Below are 16801 nucleotides of genomic sequence, written 5' to 3'. Positions count from 1 at the left end.
ACCCAAACATACACAAGCCCTCACCATGGAAAGCTAAGCAAAGCTGGCCTTAACCTTCAAAATATGTTGTCATTCACCTTCTCTATCATCAAAACATCTCTAATTATTTCAATAGTGTTAGTTGTCCATAAGGGATTCTAAGTACATACCATGTTTTCCCTCATTGTGGAGGGAAAACAGCCCATGACTCAGGATGACTAAGTGGTGCCTTGCTGCTTCAGACATTAGCTGCTTGCCTGGGCAAGCCCTCTGTTTTACTGTATAGCCTCCCTAGTCTTTCACTCTGACCCATTTCCATCTAACTCTAACATGGTGTCAAGTTAAAACACTAACTGCACACCTCTGAACGGTGTTTTACGTGTATCACTACACAAGGTGCAAGTATGGGTGGAATGCAATGCAATGTCATCACATAATATTTTATTGAAAGCATATTTTGATTTGGGAGATTGCAGGTGAATGGTAAATGAGCTCTCCATAAGTTGGAATCATTTTTAAGCTACAGAACAGTACAGAACTTGTCAGATGTTAAGAGAAGGAAAAGGCCTATGGACTGGATAGGTCTCTCTGTTGTTTACACCTGTCACTTTGAGATCAGTGGTCATGAAGGGAAGGAGACAGAACAAGTACTCTCTTGATAACTAGAGGGATCCAGCCTGACGGTCTCTCCCATAGAACCAGAATTAGAGGCTTTGTCCATTCTAGTAATTCTGTTTCTATTTTTATTTTTTATTTTATCTTTATTTAACCAGGCAAGTCAGTTAAGAACAAATTCTTATTTTCAATGACGGCCTAGGAACAGTGGGTAAACTGCCTGTTCAGGGGCAGAAATTATTCTGGTCCTGCGTGGCTCAGTTAATAGAGCATGGCAGATTGCAATGCCAATTATCCTGAGTTTGATAGGGACACCTAAACAAAAAATGTATGCATGCTTTGGATAAACATTTCAGATAAATATATATATGTGTATATATACAGTACCAGTGAAAAGTTTGAACTATTTTTTTCTTTATTTTTCTTATTGTGTACATTGTAGAATAATAGTGAAGACATCATAACCATGAAACAACACATGGAATCATGTAGTAATCAAAAAAAGTGTTAAACAAATCTAAATATATTTTAGATTCTTCAAAGTAGCCACCCTTTGCCTTGATGACAGCTTGCACACGCTTGGCCGTCTCTCAACCAGCTTCACCTGGAATTATTTTCCAACAGGCTTGAAGGAGTTCCCACATATGCTGAGCACTTGTTGGCTGCTTTTCCTTCAATCTGCAGTCCAACTCAATCCAAACCATCTCATTTGGGTTGAGGTTGGGTGATTGTGGGGGCCAGATCATCTGATGCAGCACTCCATCACTCTCCTTTTTGGAGAAGAATCTCAAATATAAATATATTTTGATTTGTTTAACACTTTTTGGTTTCTACATGATTCCATATGTGATATTTCATAGTTTTGATGTCTTCACTATTATTCAACATAGTAAAAATATAGAATACCCCTTGAATGAGTAGGTGTGTCCAAACTTTTGACTGGTACTGTATATATATATATATATATGTGTGTATATACAGTGATGCAAAAAAGTATTTAGTCAGCCACCAATAGTGCAAGTTCTCCCACTTAAAAAGATGAAAGAGGCCTGTAATTGTCATCATAGGTACAAAAAAATCCAGAAAATCACATTGTAAGATTTTTAATGAATTTATTTGCAAACTATGGTGGAAATAAGTATTTGGTCAATTACAAAAGTTTATCTCAATACTTTGTTATATACCCTTTGTTGGCAATGACAGAGGTCAAACGTTTTCTGTAAGTCTTCACAAAGTTTTCACACACTGTTGCTGGTATTTTAGCCCATTCCTCCATGCAGATCTTCTCTAGAGCAGTGATGTTTTGGGGCTGTTGCTGGGCAACACGGACTTTCAACTCCCTCCAAAGATTTTCTATGGGGTTGAGATCTGGAGACTGGCTAGGCCACTCCAGGACCTTGAAATGCTTCTTACGAAGCCACTCCTTCGTTTCCCGGGCGGTGTGTTGGGATCATTGTCATGCTGAAAGACCCAGCCATGTTTCATCTTCAATGCCCTTGCTGATAGAAGGAGGTTTTCACTCAAAATCTCACGATACATGGCCCCATTCATTCTTTCCTTCACACGGATCAGTCGTCCTGGTCCCTTTGCAGAAAAACAGCCCCAAAGCATGATGTTTCCACCCCCATGCTTCACAGTAGGTATGGTGTTCTTTGGATGCAACTCAGCATTCTTTGTCCTCCAAACACGACGAGTTGAGTTTTTACCAAAAAGTTATATTTTGGTTTCATCTGACCATATGACATTCTCCCAATCTTCTTCTGGATCATCCAAATGCTCTCTAGCAAACTTTAGACAGGCCTGGACATGCACTGGCTTAAGCAGGGGGACACGTCTGGCACTGCAGGATTTGAGTCCCTGGCGGCGTAGCGTGTTACTGATGGTAGGCTTTGTTACTTTGGTCCCTGCTCTCTGCAGGTCATTCAATAGGTCCCCCCGTGTGGTTCTGGGATTTTTGCTCACCGTTCTTGTGATCATTTTGACACCACGGGGTGAGATCTTGCGTGGAGCCCCAGATCGAGGGAGATTATCAGTGGTCTTGTATGTCTTCCATTTCCTAATAATTGCTCCCACAGTTGATTTCTTCAAACCAAGCTGCTTACCTATTGCAGATTCAGTCTTCCCAGCCTGGTGCAGGTCTACAATTTTGTTTCTGGTGTCCTTTGACAGCTCTTTGGTCTTGGCCATAGTGGAGTTTGGAGTGTGACTGTTTGAGGTTGTGGACAGGTGTCTTTTATACTGATAACAAGTTTAAACAGGTGCCATTAATACAGGTAACGAGTGGAGGACAGAGGAGCCTCTTAAAGAAGAAGTTACAGGTCTGTGAGAGCCAGAAATCTTGCTTGTTTGTAGGTGACCAAATACTTATTTTCCATCATAATTTGCAAATAAATTCATTCAAAATCCTACAATGTGATTTTCTGGATTTTCTTTTCTCATTTTGTCTGTCATAGTTGAAGTGTACCTATGATGAAAATTATAGGCCTCTCTCATCTTTTTAAGTGGGAGAACTTGCACAATTGGTGGCTGACTAAATACGTTTTTGCCCCACTGTATATATATATATAATATATATATTATTGTTATTTTCTATTCTCCATTCCCAGGCTGGTGCACCTAGATGGCAGTCTGGCAGACATCTCTCTGATCAAACCCACCCTCACTGTGACCACCAAAGAGGAGGAGGCTGGGGAGAAGGTGCAGCTGGAAGAGGAGGATAAGGAGGTGAATAGAAGATATGAGGAGGAGGAGGAGATGAGAAGGTGTGAAGAACCACTGGAGCACTGCAGCAAGGCGGAGAGCTACCCCTGCCCCCACAAAGTACAACCAGAGTCTCCGGTCGATGAGATGTCAGGTACAGACAGACGCACACAGACATGCACATGCCACACATGCACAGGGATAACAAATAAACCTTTTGTGAATATCACAAAATGTTGGATCAGTTTGCAAGCACCTTCATTCGTCCAATAAAAGTTGATGTATCTCATATAAAATAATTTATCACCTGGAATAATTTGATAAGTAAACATTGTACGTTGGCGGGGGTAACCTATTAAACAGTTGATATGTTTTGATTTTGACGTATCCCGCTCGGTAATCCGTATGAATAATTTGCCAAGTACATAGACTTTGTATTTTGTTGGAGTGTAATAAAATAATTGATGAGATGTGATTGTGACATATCCCAATACGCTAGGGCTTTATTGGAGTGACGTGAATCAGGCACGGAGAGAGAGGAAGACAGTAAACAGATGGGAATGAAATTGTCTAGACTTGTTTGATGAACGAACAGGCTTGGAAGCCGTGTTTAGTCAGAGCCATGCACCTCTAGGATGTATCATTGTATTATGGTACCCTGAATACACCTTTTTCTCCAAGGTATTTTCTCATAGGTTCTCATTATTGTTACACTGTGCTTTATGCAATAGCCAAACGCTACGTTGCTAGCCATAGTAAGTATGGAGGATTTGGGTTGTGGATCTCCCATACAGTGAGAGACTACATGCCATCTAATTCTCTAGTAGTCTTTTCCGAGTGAATGGTGTGTTAATTTGATGCTGTCTAACTTCATTTGGCTTTGATTGTCTAGTGAGTGAGAAGAATTCTTCCTCTGTTTGACAGTGTATTTAGTTTATTATAATTCCATTAGCCACTACACATGCGGCAGCTACTCATCCTGGGGTCAACATAAAACGTACAAATACATGACAAAGTACAGCGCAGTAATAGACAATAGGTTTTTCTTTATTTGTACTATTTTCTACATTGTAGAATAATAGTGAAGACATCAAAACTATTAAATAACAGATATGAAAATATGTAGCAACCAAAAAAGTGTTAAACAAATGAAAATATTTTTCAGATTCTTCAACGTAGCCACGCTTTGCCTTGATGGGAGCTTTGCACACTCTTAACCAGCTTCACCTGGAATGCTTTTCCAAAATGTCATCAAGGAGTTCCCATATATGCTGAGCACATGTTGGCTGCTTTTCCTTTACTCTGCAGTCCAACTCATCCCAAACCATCTCAATTGGGTAGAGTACAGGGGATTGTGGAGGCCAGGTGTCACACAGCCAGGAGTGGTGGTTGCGGAGTCAAGCGCGATGAGAGCATAGGAAAATGGTGGAAACCGAAGGTATCCACAATTAACACCAAAAACAACAGGCGAAGACAAAAGTGTCCAACCCAAAACTGGGCACAAACAGACAGGGAACACAACACGCAACCAACCGAGACTAACAGAAAACAAGCCCACACAAAAGCAGGCGGGTCTAACAGGCTTAAATAGTCCTGAACCAAAACTCAAACAAGAAACAGGTGCAACCAATAAGACATAACAAACAGAAAAGGAAAAGGGGATCGGTGGCAGCTAGTAGTCCGGCGACGACGACCGCCGCGCAAACAGGCAGGAGTCTCGGTTTAATAGTCCTTACACAGACTGGAGGTGTGTTGGGTTATTGTCATTTTGAAAAACAAATGATAGTATGCTTCATGGTGGGAACAACACATGCGGAGATCATCCGTTCACCTACTTTGCGTCTCAGAAACACAACCAAAAATCTCAAATTTGGACTCATCAGACCAAAGGACAGATTTCCACCGGTCTGATGTCCATTGCTCGTGTTTCTTGGCCCAAGCAAGTCCTGTTCTTATTGGTGTCCTTGAGTAGTGGTTTCTTTGCAGCAATTCGACCATGAACGCCTGATTCTCCTCTGAACAGTTGATGTTGATATGTGTCTGTTATTTGAACTCTGTAAAGCATTTATTTGGGCTGCAATTTCTGAGGCTGGTAACTCTAATGAACTCATCCTCTGCAGTAGAGGTAACTCGGAGTCTTCCTTTCCTGTGGCGGTCCTCTGTGAGCCCATTTCATCATAGCGCCTGATGGTTTTTGCGACTGCACTTAAAGAAACTTTCAATGTTCTTGATATTTTCCGCATTGACTGACCTTCATGTCTTAAAGTAATGATGGACTGTCGTTTCTCTTTGCTTATTTGAGCTGTTCTTGCCATAATATGGACTTGATCGTTTACCAAATAGGGCTGTCTTCTATATACCACCCCTACCTTGTCACAACACAACTGATTGGCTCAAACCCATTAAGAAGGAAAGAAATTCCACAAATTAACTTTTAACGAGGCACACCTGTTAATTGAAAAGTATTCATCAAGCTACTTTGAAGAATCTCAAATATTTGAGATTTGTTTAACATTGTTTGGTTACTACATGATTCCATATGTGTTATTTCATAGTTTCGATGTCTTCACTATTATTCTACCATGTAGAAAATTGTAAAAATAAAGAAAAACCCTTAAATGAGTAGGTGTGTCCAAACTCTTGACTGGTACTATATATATATAGTTTGGACACACCTACTCATTCAAGGGTTTTTCTTTATATATTCTTATATACAGTTAAATTCAAATTTTTCAGTCAAATGCCTTCGGTAAATGAATGTTATGGTCGGTGTCGATCATTTTCGGTTTATTGACCCAGCTTTAGTGTGTGTGTGTGTGTGTGTGTGTGTGTGTGTCTGTGTGTGTGTCTGAACCCTGACGCTGTCTCAGAGTCTTTACAGAACACTGCTTGGGCTGTTCAACATCTGTTTCCTGCTGATGTAAGAATGAATTTGAATATGTTAAAGATGTTTGCGTGTGTGGGTGTGTTTGTGATGACACATACTACCACAGTTCCCAGAATGTGCTGAAATCCACTCAGCCCAGTCTCACATAGCCGAGGGGAGTAAATCACACGTACAAGTGACACAAGTGTGTCTGTCAGAGGTGTGTGATTTACCTCTGTCTGCTCCTGTTATGAAGACACTGATCATATCTGCCCTGCTGTTAGCTATCAGAGAGTTGGATCTGAAAAGGTTTGCTTGTGGTTGTGAAAGGGTATTGCAAGGTTAGATGAGAGTATCACTTGTTTGTAAAGCATCATGCCAGATGACACTCTATACAGACTGTTGAGAACTGAATGATCTTTCCATGTTGTTCGCCATACACCACCATTCAAATTGAACAGCACCCTCTAGTGGTATTCTGGCTCACTGGAACGGGGTCCCAGTCTGTGTACTGTAGTCAAGCGAGCTTTATGTCCCCATTTACAGAGTGATTTGTCTATGCCTTAATAATGCTTGACAATTGACTGTAAACAACCTCAGGTGAGCTCTTGAACAAAGTGTTTCCATTTCTACCCATTAACGTGAAGTGCTCTCTCTCTCTCTGTCTCTCTCACTCTCTCTCTGCCGCTCTCTGTGTCTCTCCCTCTCTGTCGCTCTCTCTCTTTGTCTCTCTCTGGCTCTCTCTCTCTGTGTCTCTCTCTCTGTGTCTATCTCTCTGTGTCTTTCTCTATCTGTCTCTCTACTCTGTGTGTGTCGATCTTTCTATCATCTGTGTGTGTCGCTCTCTCTCTCTGTGTGTGTCTCTGTCACTCTCTGTGTCTCTCTATCTCTTTGTCTCTCTCTCTCTCTCTCTCTCGCTCTGTCATTCTCTCTCTCTCGCTCTGTCTCTTTCTCTCTGTCCCTCTGTCTCTCTCTGTCTCTCTCTGTGTGTCTGTCTCTCTGTGTGTCGCTCTCCATCTCTGTGTGTCTCTCTCTCTGTCTCTCTGTGTGTCACTCTCCCTCTCTGTGTGTGTCTCTCTGTCTCTCTCTGTGTCTCTCTCTCTCTGTCTCTTTTTCTTTGTCTCTGTGTCTCTCTAACTCGTTCTCTCTCTCTCTCTCTCTCTGTCTCCCTGTGTCTCTCTCACTCTCTTTGTTTCTTTCTCTATGTCTGTCTCTGTCTCTCTCTCTGTCTCCTTCTCTCTGTCTCTCTCTCTCTCTGTGTCTCTCTCTCGCTCTCTCTCTCTCTCTCTCTGTCGCTCTCTCTATCTCTCTCTGTCGCTCTCTTTATCTCTCTCGCTCTCTTTCTGTGTGTCTTTTCCACTCTCCCTATCGCTGTATCTCTCTCTCTCACTGTCTCTCTCTCTCTCTCTCTCTCTCACTGTATCTCTCTTTCTCTATTTCTCTGTGTGTCTTTCCCACTCACCCTCCTCTCCCAGATCTGAGGAGTAAGTGGTATCTGGTGGTGGACCGCCTCACGGTGCTCTTCCTCAAGTTCCTGCAGTACTTCCAGCAGCTGCAGCTGACCGTCTGGTGGCTCCTGGAGCTCCATATCATCAAGATTGTCTCCTCTTACATCCTCTGGGTCTCCATCAAAGAGGTGAGCCGACCTATTCAGCCGCTTTCTCAGAAAGATTGCAATGAGAACACTAGCATGAGATGCTAACATCAATTGTGTGTGCACAGTCTCATCACTTCACACTTGATCTCTCTAAATGGTCTTCACATTGTAACAGACAACTCTCCCCCGCCATCAGAATAGGCTTTCAAGATCCCATGTATGGACAGTCACACTGTATTTTCAGAACACATACTCTACCTTGAGAACGTTAAGGTGTCTTTTGACTGAATCTGTTCTCCAGGTGTCTCTGTTCAACTACGTGTTCCTGGTGAGTTGGGCGTTCGCCCTGCCCTTCAGTCAGTTCAGGCCCCTGGCCTCCAGCGTCTGCACCGTCTGGACCTGTGTCATCATCGTCTGCAAGATGCTCTACCAACTCACCTCTATAAACCCCTCTACATACTCCAACAACTGCTCCATGGTGGGTTGGTGGAAAGGGGCAGTGGGTGTGTGTGGGTTTGTGGAAAGGGGGAGTGGGTGTGTGTGGGTTTGTGGAAAGGGGGAGTGGGTGTGTGTGGGTTTGTGGAAAGGGGGAGTGGGTGTGTGTGGGTTTGTGGAAAGGGGGAGTGGGTGTGTGTGGGTTTGTGGAAAGGGGGAGTGGGTGTGTGTGGGTTTGTGGAAAGGGGGAGTGGGTGTGTGTGGGTTTGTGGAAAGGGGGAGTGGGTGTGTATGCGTGCAGGCTGTACAGTATGTTTAACTTCTGATCTTTCCTCAATATTTATTTTCTCTCTATCTCCTTTCTCTCTCTCCTTTCTCTCTCCTTTCTCTCTCTCTCCTTTCTCTCTCTCTCCTTTTTCTCTCTGTCTCTCTCTCTCTCTCTCTCTCCTTTCTCTCTCTCTCCTTTTTCTCTCTCTCTCTCCCTCTCTCTATCTCCTTTCTCTATCTCTCTCTCCTCTTGCTCTCTCCTCTTTGAGTGTCTCCTCTAGGGGGTAAATGACCTAAAACAGTCATTATACTCTGGTTTGTTGTGCTAGGCTGTACTAGTTCAGGGTGTTAATGACACTCCTTTCGTCTCGTATGTAGCCTCTGAACTACACGGATGCCCAGAGGAGTGAGATGGCCCACTCCCTGCTCTACAGCGCCCCTGTGGACCCAGCCAACTGGGTGGGCCTCCGCAAGTTCTCCCCCCTACTGGAGAACCTGAGGGTGAGTGGAGGAGAGACGCTGCACTGGGAACCTGACTACACACACACATACAGTACACATAGAGGATAGCCTGTCTTTCTCACGTATACCTTCAACTACTGTAATTATGTTACATTATACACTAATATCATCTCTCGGTCATCCCTTCCAGTGTTCGAATGACATTTAACTCTTGGGGGTATCCTTGTAAACAGTGGGTTAGACCTATACTGGAAAAAATGTTTATGTCATTAACACTTACACTGTCATTTGAACCCTGTCCCCTTTATCTGTCTCCATCTCCAAACAGAACAACCTGTTGATACTGGCCCTGCTGGCGTTCGAGGTGACCATCTACCGTCACCAGGACCTGTACCGCATGAGTAACAACCTCACCACCCCCATCACCAGAACCATCTTCCATGATATCACCCGGCAACACCTCGACGATGGCATCCTCAACTGTGCCAAGTACTTCATCAACTACTTCTTCTACAAGTTTGGCCTGGAGGTATGATGTCATAGCAAAGTGTCCATGTTTTTTCCTTGTGCGATAGTTGGAATATTTACAAGAATATCTTTGTTTAGAAATATCTGTTAAGAGTGTTAAAGTAATTGTTGAGTTGTCTAATTATGAATACCGGTATACTGTTATGGATCCACATCCATACCGGTAACGATATTTGGATACAGTGCTAACTTAAATTACATTCAATTAGTTCTACAAATTCAACTACTTCACTGTCAATGGTTTTTGTCTTAGTTTGGTTGAGTATGAAACCATCAGAAGAGAGACCATTAAAATCACATTGAATTCATTTGTGATCATTCTAGGGTAAAGCTCTAATCATTAAACATATTTAGAACTTTTATTACTCAGATACTGCCATACTGTCAAAAATGTGAAAAATATTACGATATGATATTTTGACCATATCGCCCAGCCCTAAGTTTCCTACATGACTGAGACATAACTCCTACTTCCGAACTCCATCTTCGTGCTTCCTACCCCGTAACCCTCTGTAGACCCAATATAAAAGTCCCTTGAGACTAAAGCTTCCTAAACATTAACTATTGTCATTGTTATTGTAAGACATGCTTCCTGTTAGCGGTGAACGTGATTGGCCAGAGGATGGACTTCTACGCCATGCTCCATGCCTTCGGCCTGATCGCGGTCATCTACCGCCGGCGGCGAAAGGCCATTGCTGAGATCTGGCCCCAGTACAGCTGCTTCCTGGCCTGCATGCTCACCTTCCAGTACTTTGTCTGCATCGGCTTCCCACCGGCCGCCTGCAAAGGTGGGTGGAGCAACAGAAAGATATCAAACACATCATTTTGTATTGCATTGTATTATATTGTATGTGGGGCCATTTAAATCTATGGCCGGACCTGCTGCGTCCATTTTGTTTCATTTAATGTCTCTCCTCGATAGTTAGAATACATGTGTCAAATTTAGTACATAATCTTGCACAGGTCATAACAGACTGTATAATAATAGTGTTTAAATGGATCCATTCCCTCTCCTCGTTTTCCCAGACTACCCATGGAGGTTCCCCTCATCCTCCACAGACTCCAACGTCATCAAGTGGCTCTATTTCCCTGACTTCCACACCAAGCCCAACCCCCTGTTCCTGCTCTGTGAGAACAGCCTTTATTTACTGAGCGTTTGCCGTTGGGATTGTAGCTACTGGGACTGGGACTGGGACTGGGGCTGGGGCTGGGACTGGGACTGGGACTGGGGCTGGGACTGGGACTGGGACTGGGGCTGGGACTGGGACTGGGGCTGGGACTGGGACTGGGACTGGGGCTGGGGCTGGGACTGGGGCTGGGGCTGGGGCTGGGACTGGGACTGGGGCTGGGGCTGGGACTGGGGCTGGGACTGGGGCTGGGGCTGGGGCTGGGACTGGGGCTGGGACTGGGGCTGGGACTGGGGGCTGGGGCTGGGACTGGAACTGGGGCTGGCTGGGACTGGGACTGGGACTGGGACTGGGACTGGGGCTGGGACTGGGGCTGGGGCTGGGGCTGGGACTGGGACTGGGACTGGGACTGGGACTGGGACTGGGACTGGGGCTGGGACTGGGGCTGGGGCTGGGACTGGGATTGACTTGAAATAAGTGTGTTTTTCTTCATCCTCCTGTTTTCTGTTCCTCCTGTTCCTCCTCCTCCTCCTGTCCTTTCCCGCAGATGACTTCATGCTGCTGCTGTGTGCCTCACTGCAGAGGCAGGTGTTTGAGGAGGAGAACGAGGCTGCCGTGCGCCTCTTGGCCGGGGACAACGTGGAGATTTGCAGGGACCTGGACGCCGCCTCCTTCAGTCAGCACAACCCCGTCCCTGACTTCATCCACTGCAGGTAGTCTATGTGAAACACAGTACCAGCCAGGCCCAGGTCTGGTGCACAGGTTGTGCCTGGTCAGGTATCGAACCCGTGGCTCGAGAAAGAGTTAGCCTGATGTACTAAAGTCCATGTGTTTTTCCTCAGAGTGCGAGCACGAGTCGTTTGGTCTTAGGCAAGTTATTCCATTCACTGTCAAGTTATTCCATCTCTCTAAGTCCCTGTCCAAAGTGTCTATTATAAAGTCCTTTAGACACTTTCCTTGGGTTCCCATTGTTTTGACATGTGAAGTGAGTTAAGTGAGCACATTGCCAAACACCTGTGTTTTCCTTCCGCTCTCACCTCTCTTTCCCTCACTCTTTCCTGGTATCAGATAACTCAGGGATGTTAAAACAAGCCTTTAACCGTGTCCTGTGAGTGATTCGAACAAGGGGGAAACGTTCTTTAAAACAGCTGGCCCTTTGGAACAGTCAGCATGAGGTCGTATCAGAAATGAGGTCGTACCCCCCCCCCAGTCGAAGTCTCTGACATCACTGCTCCTCCAGTTCACATACATATGCTTGTAAAAACAACAAGAACTGGTGACAAGTAGTGATGACAATGTGTCAACAAAGTTGTAATATTGAAATGCATGACAATATTGTGTTGTAGGATAAAATACACAACGTATCTCTGCTCATCTCTGTATGGATATATAAAAGCTTGTATTTGTACATCTATTGTTCGAGAATATATTTTTGTTGAACGTTAGCTTTGCTGCTGTATATGCCAACTGCATGCTTTCCCCATAGTCTGGTTCAAAACCCAATTTCAAATTTGATGATTTGAATGACAGATTCCAAACAAATGACTTTTGCTTTGAATGTTGTCATTCCCACACTTCAATAAGTTTTTATTCATTAATTTCCCTCTTTCAGATCCTACCTGGACATGCTGAAGGTGATCATGTTCAGCTACCTCTTCTGGTTCGTGCTCACCATCATCTTCATCACGGGCACCACGCGCATCTCCATCTTCTGTATGGGCTACCTGGTGGCCTGTTTCTACTTCCTGCTCTTCGGGGGCGACCTGCTGCTCAAGCCAATCAAAAGTATCCTGCACTACTGGGACTTCCTGATTGCCTACAACGTGTTTGTGATCACCATGAAGAACATACTCTCGGTAAGTGTTGGCAACACTAGATACAGTGTTATTGAATACTGGGATTACTGGCAATTCGGAAACTCAGTTTGGGCAGCCATCTTGGCATCAAACGTTGTAGTAAGACAACGAGATTGTAGTTAGAATGCAACATTTACAAAAGTTGTTCTTGTGGGTTTTTGGAGCCAAACGTGAAGATTGTTTGCCGAAGTCAGGCTCTGGGCGCAGTATGGTGACACATACCTGCCTAACAATTGAAAAAAAGTCAAAAGAGCAATGTTACTCCAAATGAAAACAAAACAGTCCTGCTGTCCTGAAACATGGGCCAGGATTCAATCCGATCTCACTTGATCAACAATGAGGCTTTTTAAGGCAATGTTCCCGCATTTGCGGAGATTGCGTTAACGGTAAACACTTCAGATGAATTGGAGACATATAGGATTAGTTTGGCCGGCTGGCCAGATAGGACAAGTTCAGCTGATCAGACCTCTGCAACAGCATTACAGTAATCTAGATGTTGTGGTGTGTTTGGCTGCCGCTGTGTCCTGTTTTAGCTGACTGGTTTGTCCTCTCGGTCCTCAGATACTAGCCTGTGGGTACATAAAAGTCCTGGTCACCGATCACTGTTGGCTCATTCAGCTCTTCAGCCTGGCCTGCACTATAAAGGGCTATTCTAAACGTAAGTGACCCTATTACCAATGTAAAGCAGCGTGCCTTTGGAAACTCACTTTCTTCATGTTGATATGTGACAAAAATGTAACTCACTTGAAAGGATTTATTAAACATTATTCAGTTACATTTTCAGAAATGCTTGATGATGACTCCATTAGAAGGGGGTGGGGACTGTACTGTATAATTTGAGTTGAGAAGTTTTATTTGACTTTCTTCTAAATATAAAGAATCGAAAAATTGAATTAATAAATGTATATTATTAATATTTTTTCAAATCCTTGTAGCTGAGCAGCACAGCCACAAGCAGTGTGAGTTGCCTAGCGACGAGGCAGGCATCATCTGGGATAGCATCTGTTTTGCCTTCCTGTTGCTACAGCGACGTGTTTTCATGAGCTACTACTTCCTGCACGTGGTTGCCGACATCCGCTCCTCACAGATCCTGGCCTCCAGGTAAATTGTACTGTTGTTTGGTTTAACCGCGTCTACTATCCAGCTCTCTCTCAATGGAGCCTGGGGATAAGGTTCACTTTAATTCACTTTACTTTCACAAGGACCATCACATTTTCTTTTTTATAGAAAATCAAAGTTGACTGTTTATTCAGTCAATGTATTTGTCAATTTATATGAAAAGTATTGTGTTTGTTGTGTTTAAGAGGGGCTGAGCTATTCCAGGCGACCATAGTGAAAGCTGTCAAAGCCCGGATCGAAGTGGAGAAAAAGTCTATGGACCTGCTGAAGAGACAGTGAGCGCATTTTCTACACAGATATAATAGACACACATTACACATATGACGTACACAAAGAAATATAATATGCACTAAAGCCATAGACTGTTCTCTCTGCCTCTGTATGGCAAGCGGAGCAACAAGTCTGACACCAACAGGCTCCTGAACAGCTTCTATCCCCAAGCCACAAGACTGCTAAATAGCTAACAAAATGTCTACACAGACGACCTCCATTGACCCTTCTATTTAATTTTTGCGCTGACTCACAGGTCTCCACACACACACACACACACACACACACACACACACACACACACACACACACACACACACACACACACACACACACACACACACACACACACACACACACACACACACACACACACACACTTACTGGCTTTACAAACACACAATCATCATATATGCTGCTGCTACTCTGTTTATCGTATATCCTGATGCCTAGTCCCCTTATCCCTTTGTAAATATGGTATTGGCACTGACCCTGGAACTGACCCTGTATATAGCTTACTTACTTTCTCGTATTCTTCTTATTTCTATTTCTTGTGTGTTTTCATGGTACTTTACTTTATAGTACTATACTGTATATTGATATTGATTACTGCATTGGGAAAGTTGGAAAAGAGCTTGCAAGGAAGGCATTTGACTGTACTTGTGCACGTAACAACAACAACTCAAACTATTGAAACTATACAGTGAAGTCCAAAAGTATTTGGACAGTGACAAATGTTTTGTTATTTTGACTCTGTACTCCAGCACTTTGGATTTGATATCGGGTGAACCATTTTGAAATGACAGCCCTTTTTGGGGCGGCAGGGTAGCCTAGTGGTTAGAGTGTTGGACTAGTAACCAGAAGGTTGCAAGTTCAAATCCTCAAGCTGACAAGGTACAAATCTGTCGTTCTGCCACTGTTCCTAGGCTGTCATTGAAAATAAGAATTTATTCTTAACTGACTTGCCTAGTTAAATAAAGGTTAAAAAAATGTTAGGGAACCAAAATTATTATTTGGACAAATTCACTTAATGAGTATTAAAGTAGTCCAAAGTTTAGTATTTTGTTCCCATATTCTTAGCACGCAATGACTACATCAAGCTTGTGAATGGATACATTAATTGTTTGTTTTGGTAGTGTTTCAGATTATTTTGTGCCCAGTAGAAATTAATGGTAAATAATGTATTGTGTCATTTTGGAGTCACTTTTATTGTAAATTAGAATAGAATATGTTTCTAAACACTTCTACATTAATGTGGATGCTGCTATACATCCCCACACATCCTGACACCAAGCCAAACACTAACCCCTATTACATCTCCACACATCCTGACACCAAGCCAAACACTAACCCCTATTACATCTCCACACATCCTGACACCAAGCCAAACACTAACCCCTATTACATCCCCACACATCCTGACACCAAGCCAAACACTAACCCCTATTACATCCCCACACATCCTGAGACCAAGCCAAACACTAACCCCTATTACATCCCCACACATCCTGACACCAAGCCAAACACTAACCCCTATTACATCCCCACACATCCTGACACCAAGCCAAACACTAACCCCTATTACATCCCCACACATCCTGACACCAAGCCAAACACTAACCCCTATTACATCCCCACACATCCTGACACCAAGCCAAACACTAACCCCTATTACATCCCCACACATCCTGACACCAAGCCAAACACTAACCCCTATTACATCCCCACACATCCTGACACCAAGCCAAACACTAACCCCTATTACATCCCCACACATCCTGACACCAAGCCAAACACTAACCCCTATTCTATCCACACACGTCCTGACACCAAGCCAAACACTAACCCTATTACAACCCCCCTCGGGCCTTATTGCTTAAATATACAGTGGTCGGAGACTATTGGTCATTTGTGAACGTTTCTATCTCTGTGTCCAATCAGAATGGACCGCATCAAGAGTCGGCAGCAGAAGTTCAAGAGAGGCAAGGAGAGGATGTTGAGCTTGGTGCAGGAAAGCGGAGACGCCAAGGATGAGGAGGAGGATGATGAAGGTGAGACAGCAAGTGGGCTTTGAGTAACGAGTGCACTGTCAGCCATGTTTGGATGATCTTCTATGTAGGCCTATACAGTTTTGCATTGATTGAATGATAAGTCTGTTTGAAGACACTCATCACAGTCTCACAACAAATACATATACAGACACATTCCATTCACATCATCAAGTACTTTGAAAGCAAGAAAAAAAGTTGTTTTTCAGATAAAGAAAATACTGACAAAGAGAAGAGCAGGGGGAAGACAAAGAAGCAGTGGTGGAGGCCGTGGGTGGACCATGCATCCAGTGAGTGAACTTTGACCTTTCTATTTCAATATTCCAATATTCCAATTCAGTAAGATACAGTGACTGTAGTTACATGTAAATAAATTAGGAAACACTCTTAGAAAAAGGTTTCCAAAAGGGTTCTCCTGCTGTCCACATAGGATAAAACTGTTTTGTTCCAGATTGAACCATTTTTGGTTCCACGTAGAACCCTTTGTGGAAATGGTCTTACATGGAACCCAAAAGGGTTCTACCTGGAACCAAAAATGGTTCTTCCAAGGTTTCTCTTATGGAAAAAGCCTAAGAATGATTTTAGGTTGTAGAAAGCTCCTTTTTTTCTAAGAGTGCATGAATTTGTTATTGACACACAAGATTAATACCATATCTGATTTATGTTTGTCTTTACATTCATATATGTGTGTACAATGTAATACACGGGTGGACTAGTGTAAGTAGGTAACATTTAACCTTGTCTTTCACTCCCTTCTCAGTGGTGAGAAGTGGTAACTATTACCTGTTTGAGACTGACAGTGAAGAAGAGGAGGAAGAGGAGGATAAAAAGGAGGAAGAGCCACCCAAGAAGTCTGCATTTCAGGTACTCAAACATAGGAAATTACCCCTTTACCATTGTCCTGCATTGAGAATATAGAATTTTGTCCATCG

The 16801-nt window shown here is 43.5% G+C and overlaps 1 protein-coding gene across 1 annotated transcript in view; it reads left to right on the top strand.

Moving 5' to 3' along the window:
- LOC135517315 (piezo-type mechanosensitive ion channel component 2) overlaps positions 1-16801 on the top strand; it is a 156865-nt gene that overhangs the window by 123348 nt on the left and 16716 nt on the right. Inside the window, exons 16-30 of the mRNA XM_064941506.1 lie at positions 3201-3448; positions 7636-7796; positions 8059-8235; positions 8838-8960; positions 9250-9450; positions 10033-10237; positions 10476-10577; positions 11124-11289; positions 12189-12432; positions 12994-13090; positions 13368-13533; positions 13737-13826; positions 15763-15872; positions 16079-16159; positions 16630-16733. Coding sequence (XP_064797578.1) covers positions 3201-3448; positions 7636-7796; positions 8059-8235; positions 8838-8960; positions 9250-9450; positions 10033-10237; positions 10476-10577; positions 11124-11289; positions 12189-12432; positions 12994-13090; positions 13368-13533; positions 13737-13826; positions 15763-15872; positions 16079-16159; positions 16630-16733 — 2275 coding nt within the window. The remainder of the gene's footprint in view (positions 1-3200; positions 3449-7635; positions 7797-8058; positions 8236-8837; positions 8961-9249; positions 9451-10032; positions 10238-10475; positions 10578-11123; positions 11290-12188; positions 12433-12993; positions 13091-13367; positions 13534-13736; positions 13827-15762; positions 15873-16078; positions 16160-16629; positions 16734-16801) is intronic.

Source organism: Oncorhynchus masou, chromosome 28 (assembly GCF_036934945.1).
Source record: "Oncorhynchus masou masou isolate Uvic2021 chromosome 28, UVic_Omas_1.1, whole genome shotgun sequence".
Taxonomy (NCBI): Eukaryota; Metazoa; Chordata; class Actinopteri; order Salmoniformes; family Salmonidae; genus Oncorhynchus; species Oncorhynchus masou.
The sequence above is the reverse complement of the archived record's forward strand: the minus strand, read 5'-3'. Positions and strand labels throughout refer to the sequence as shown.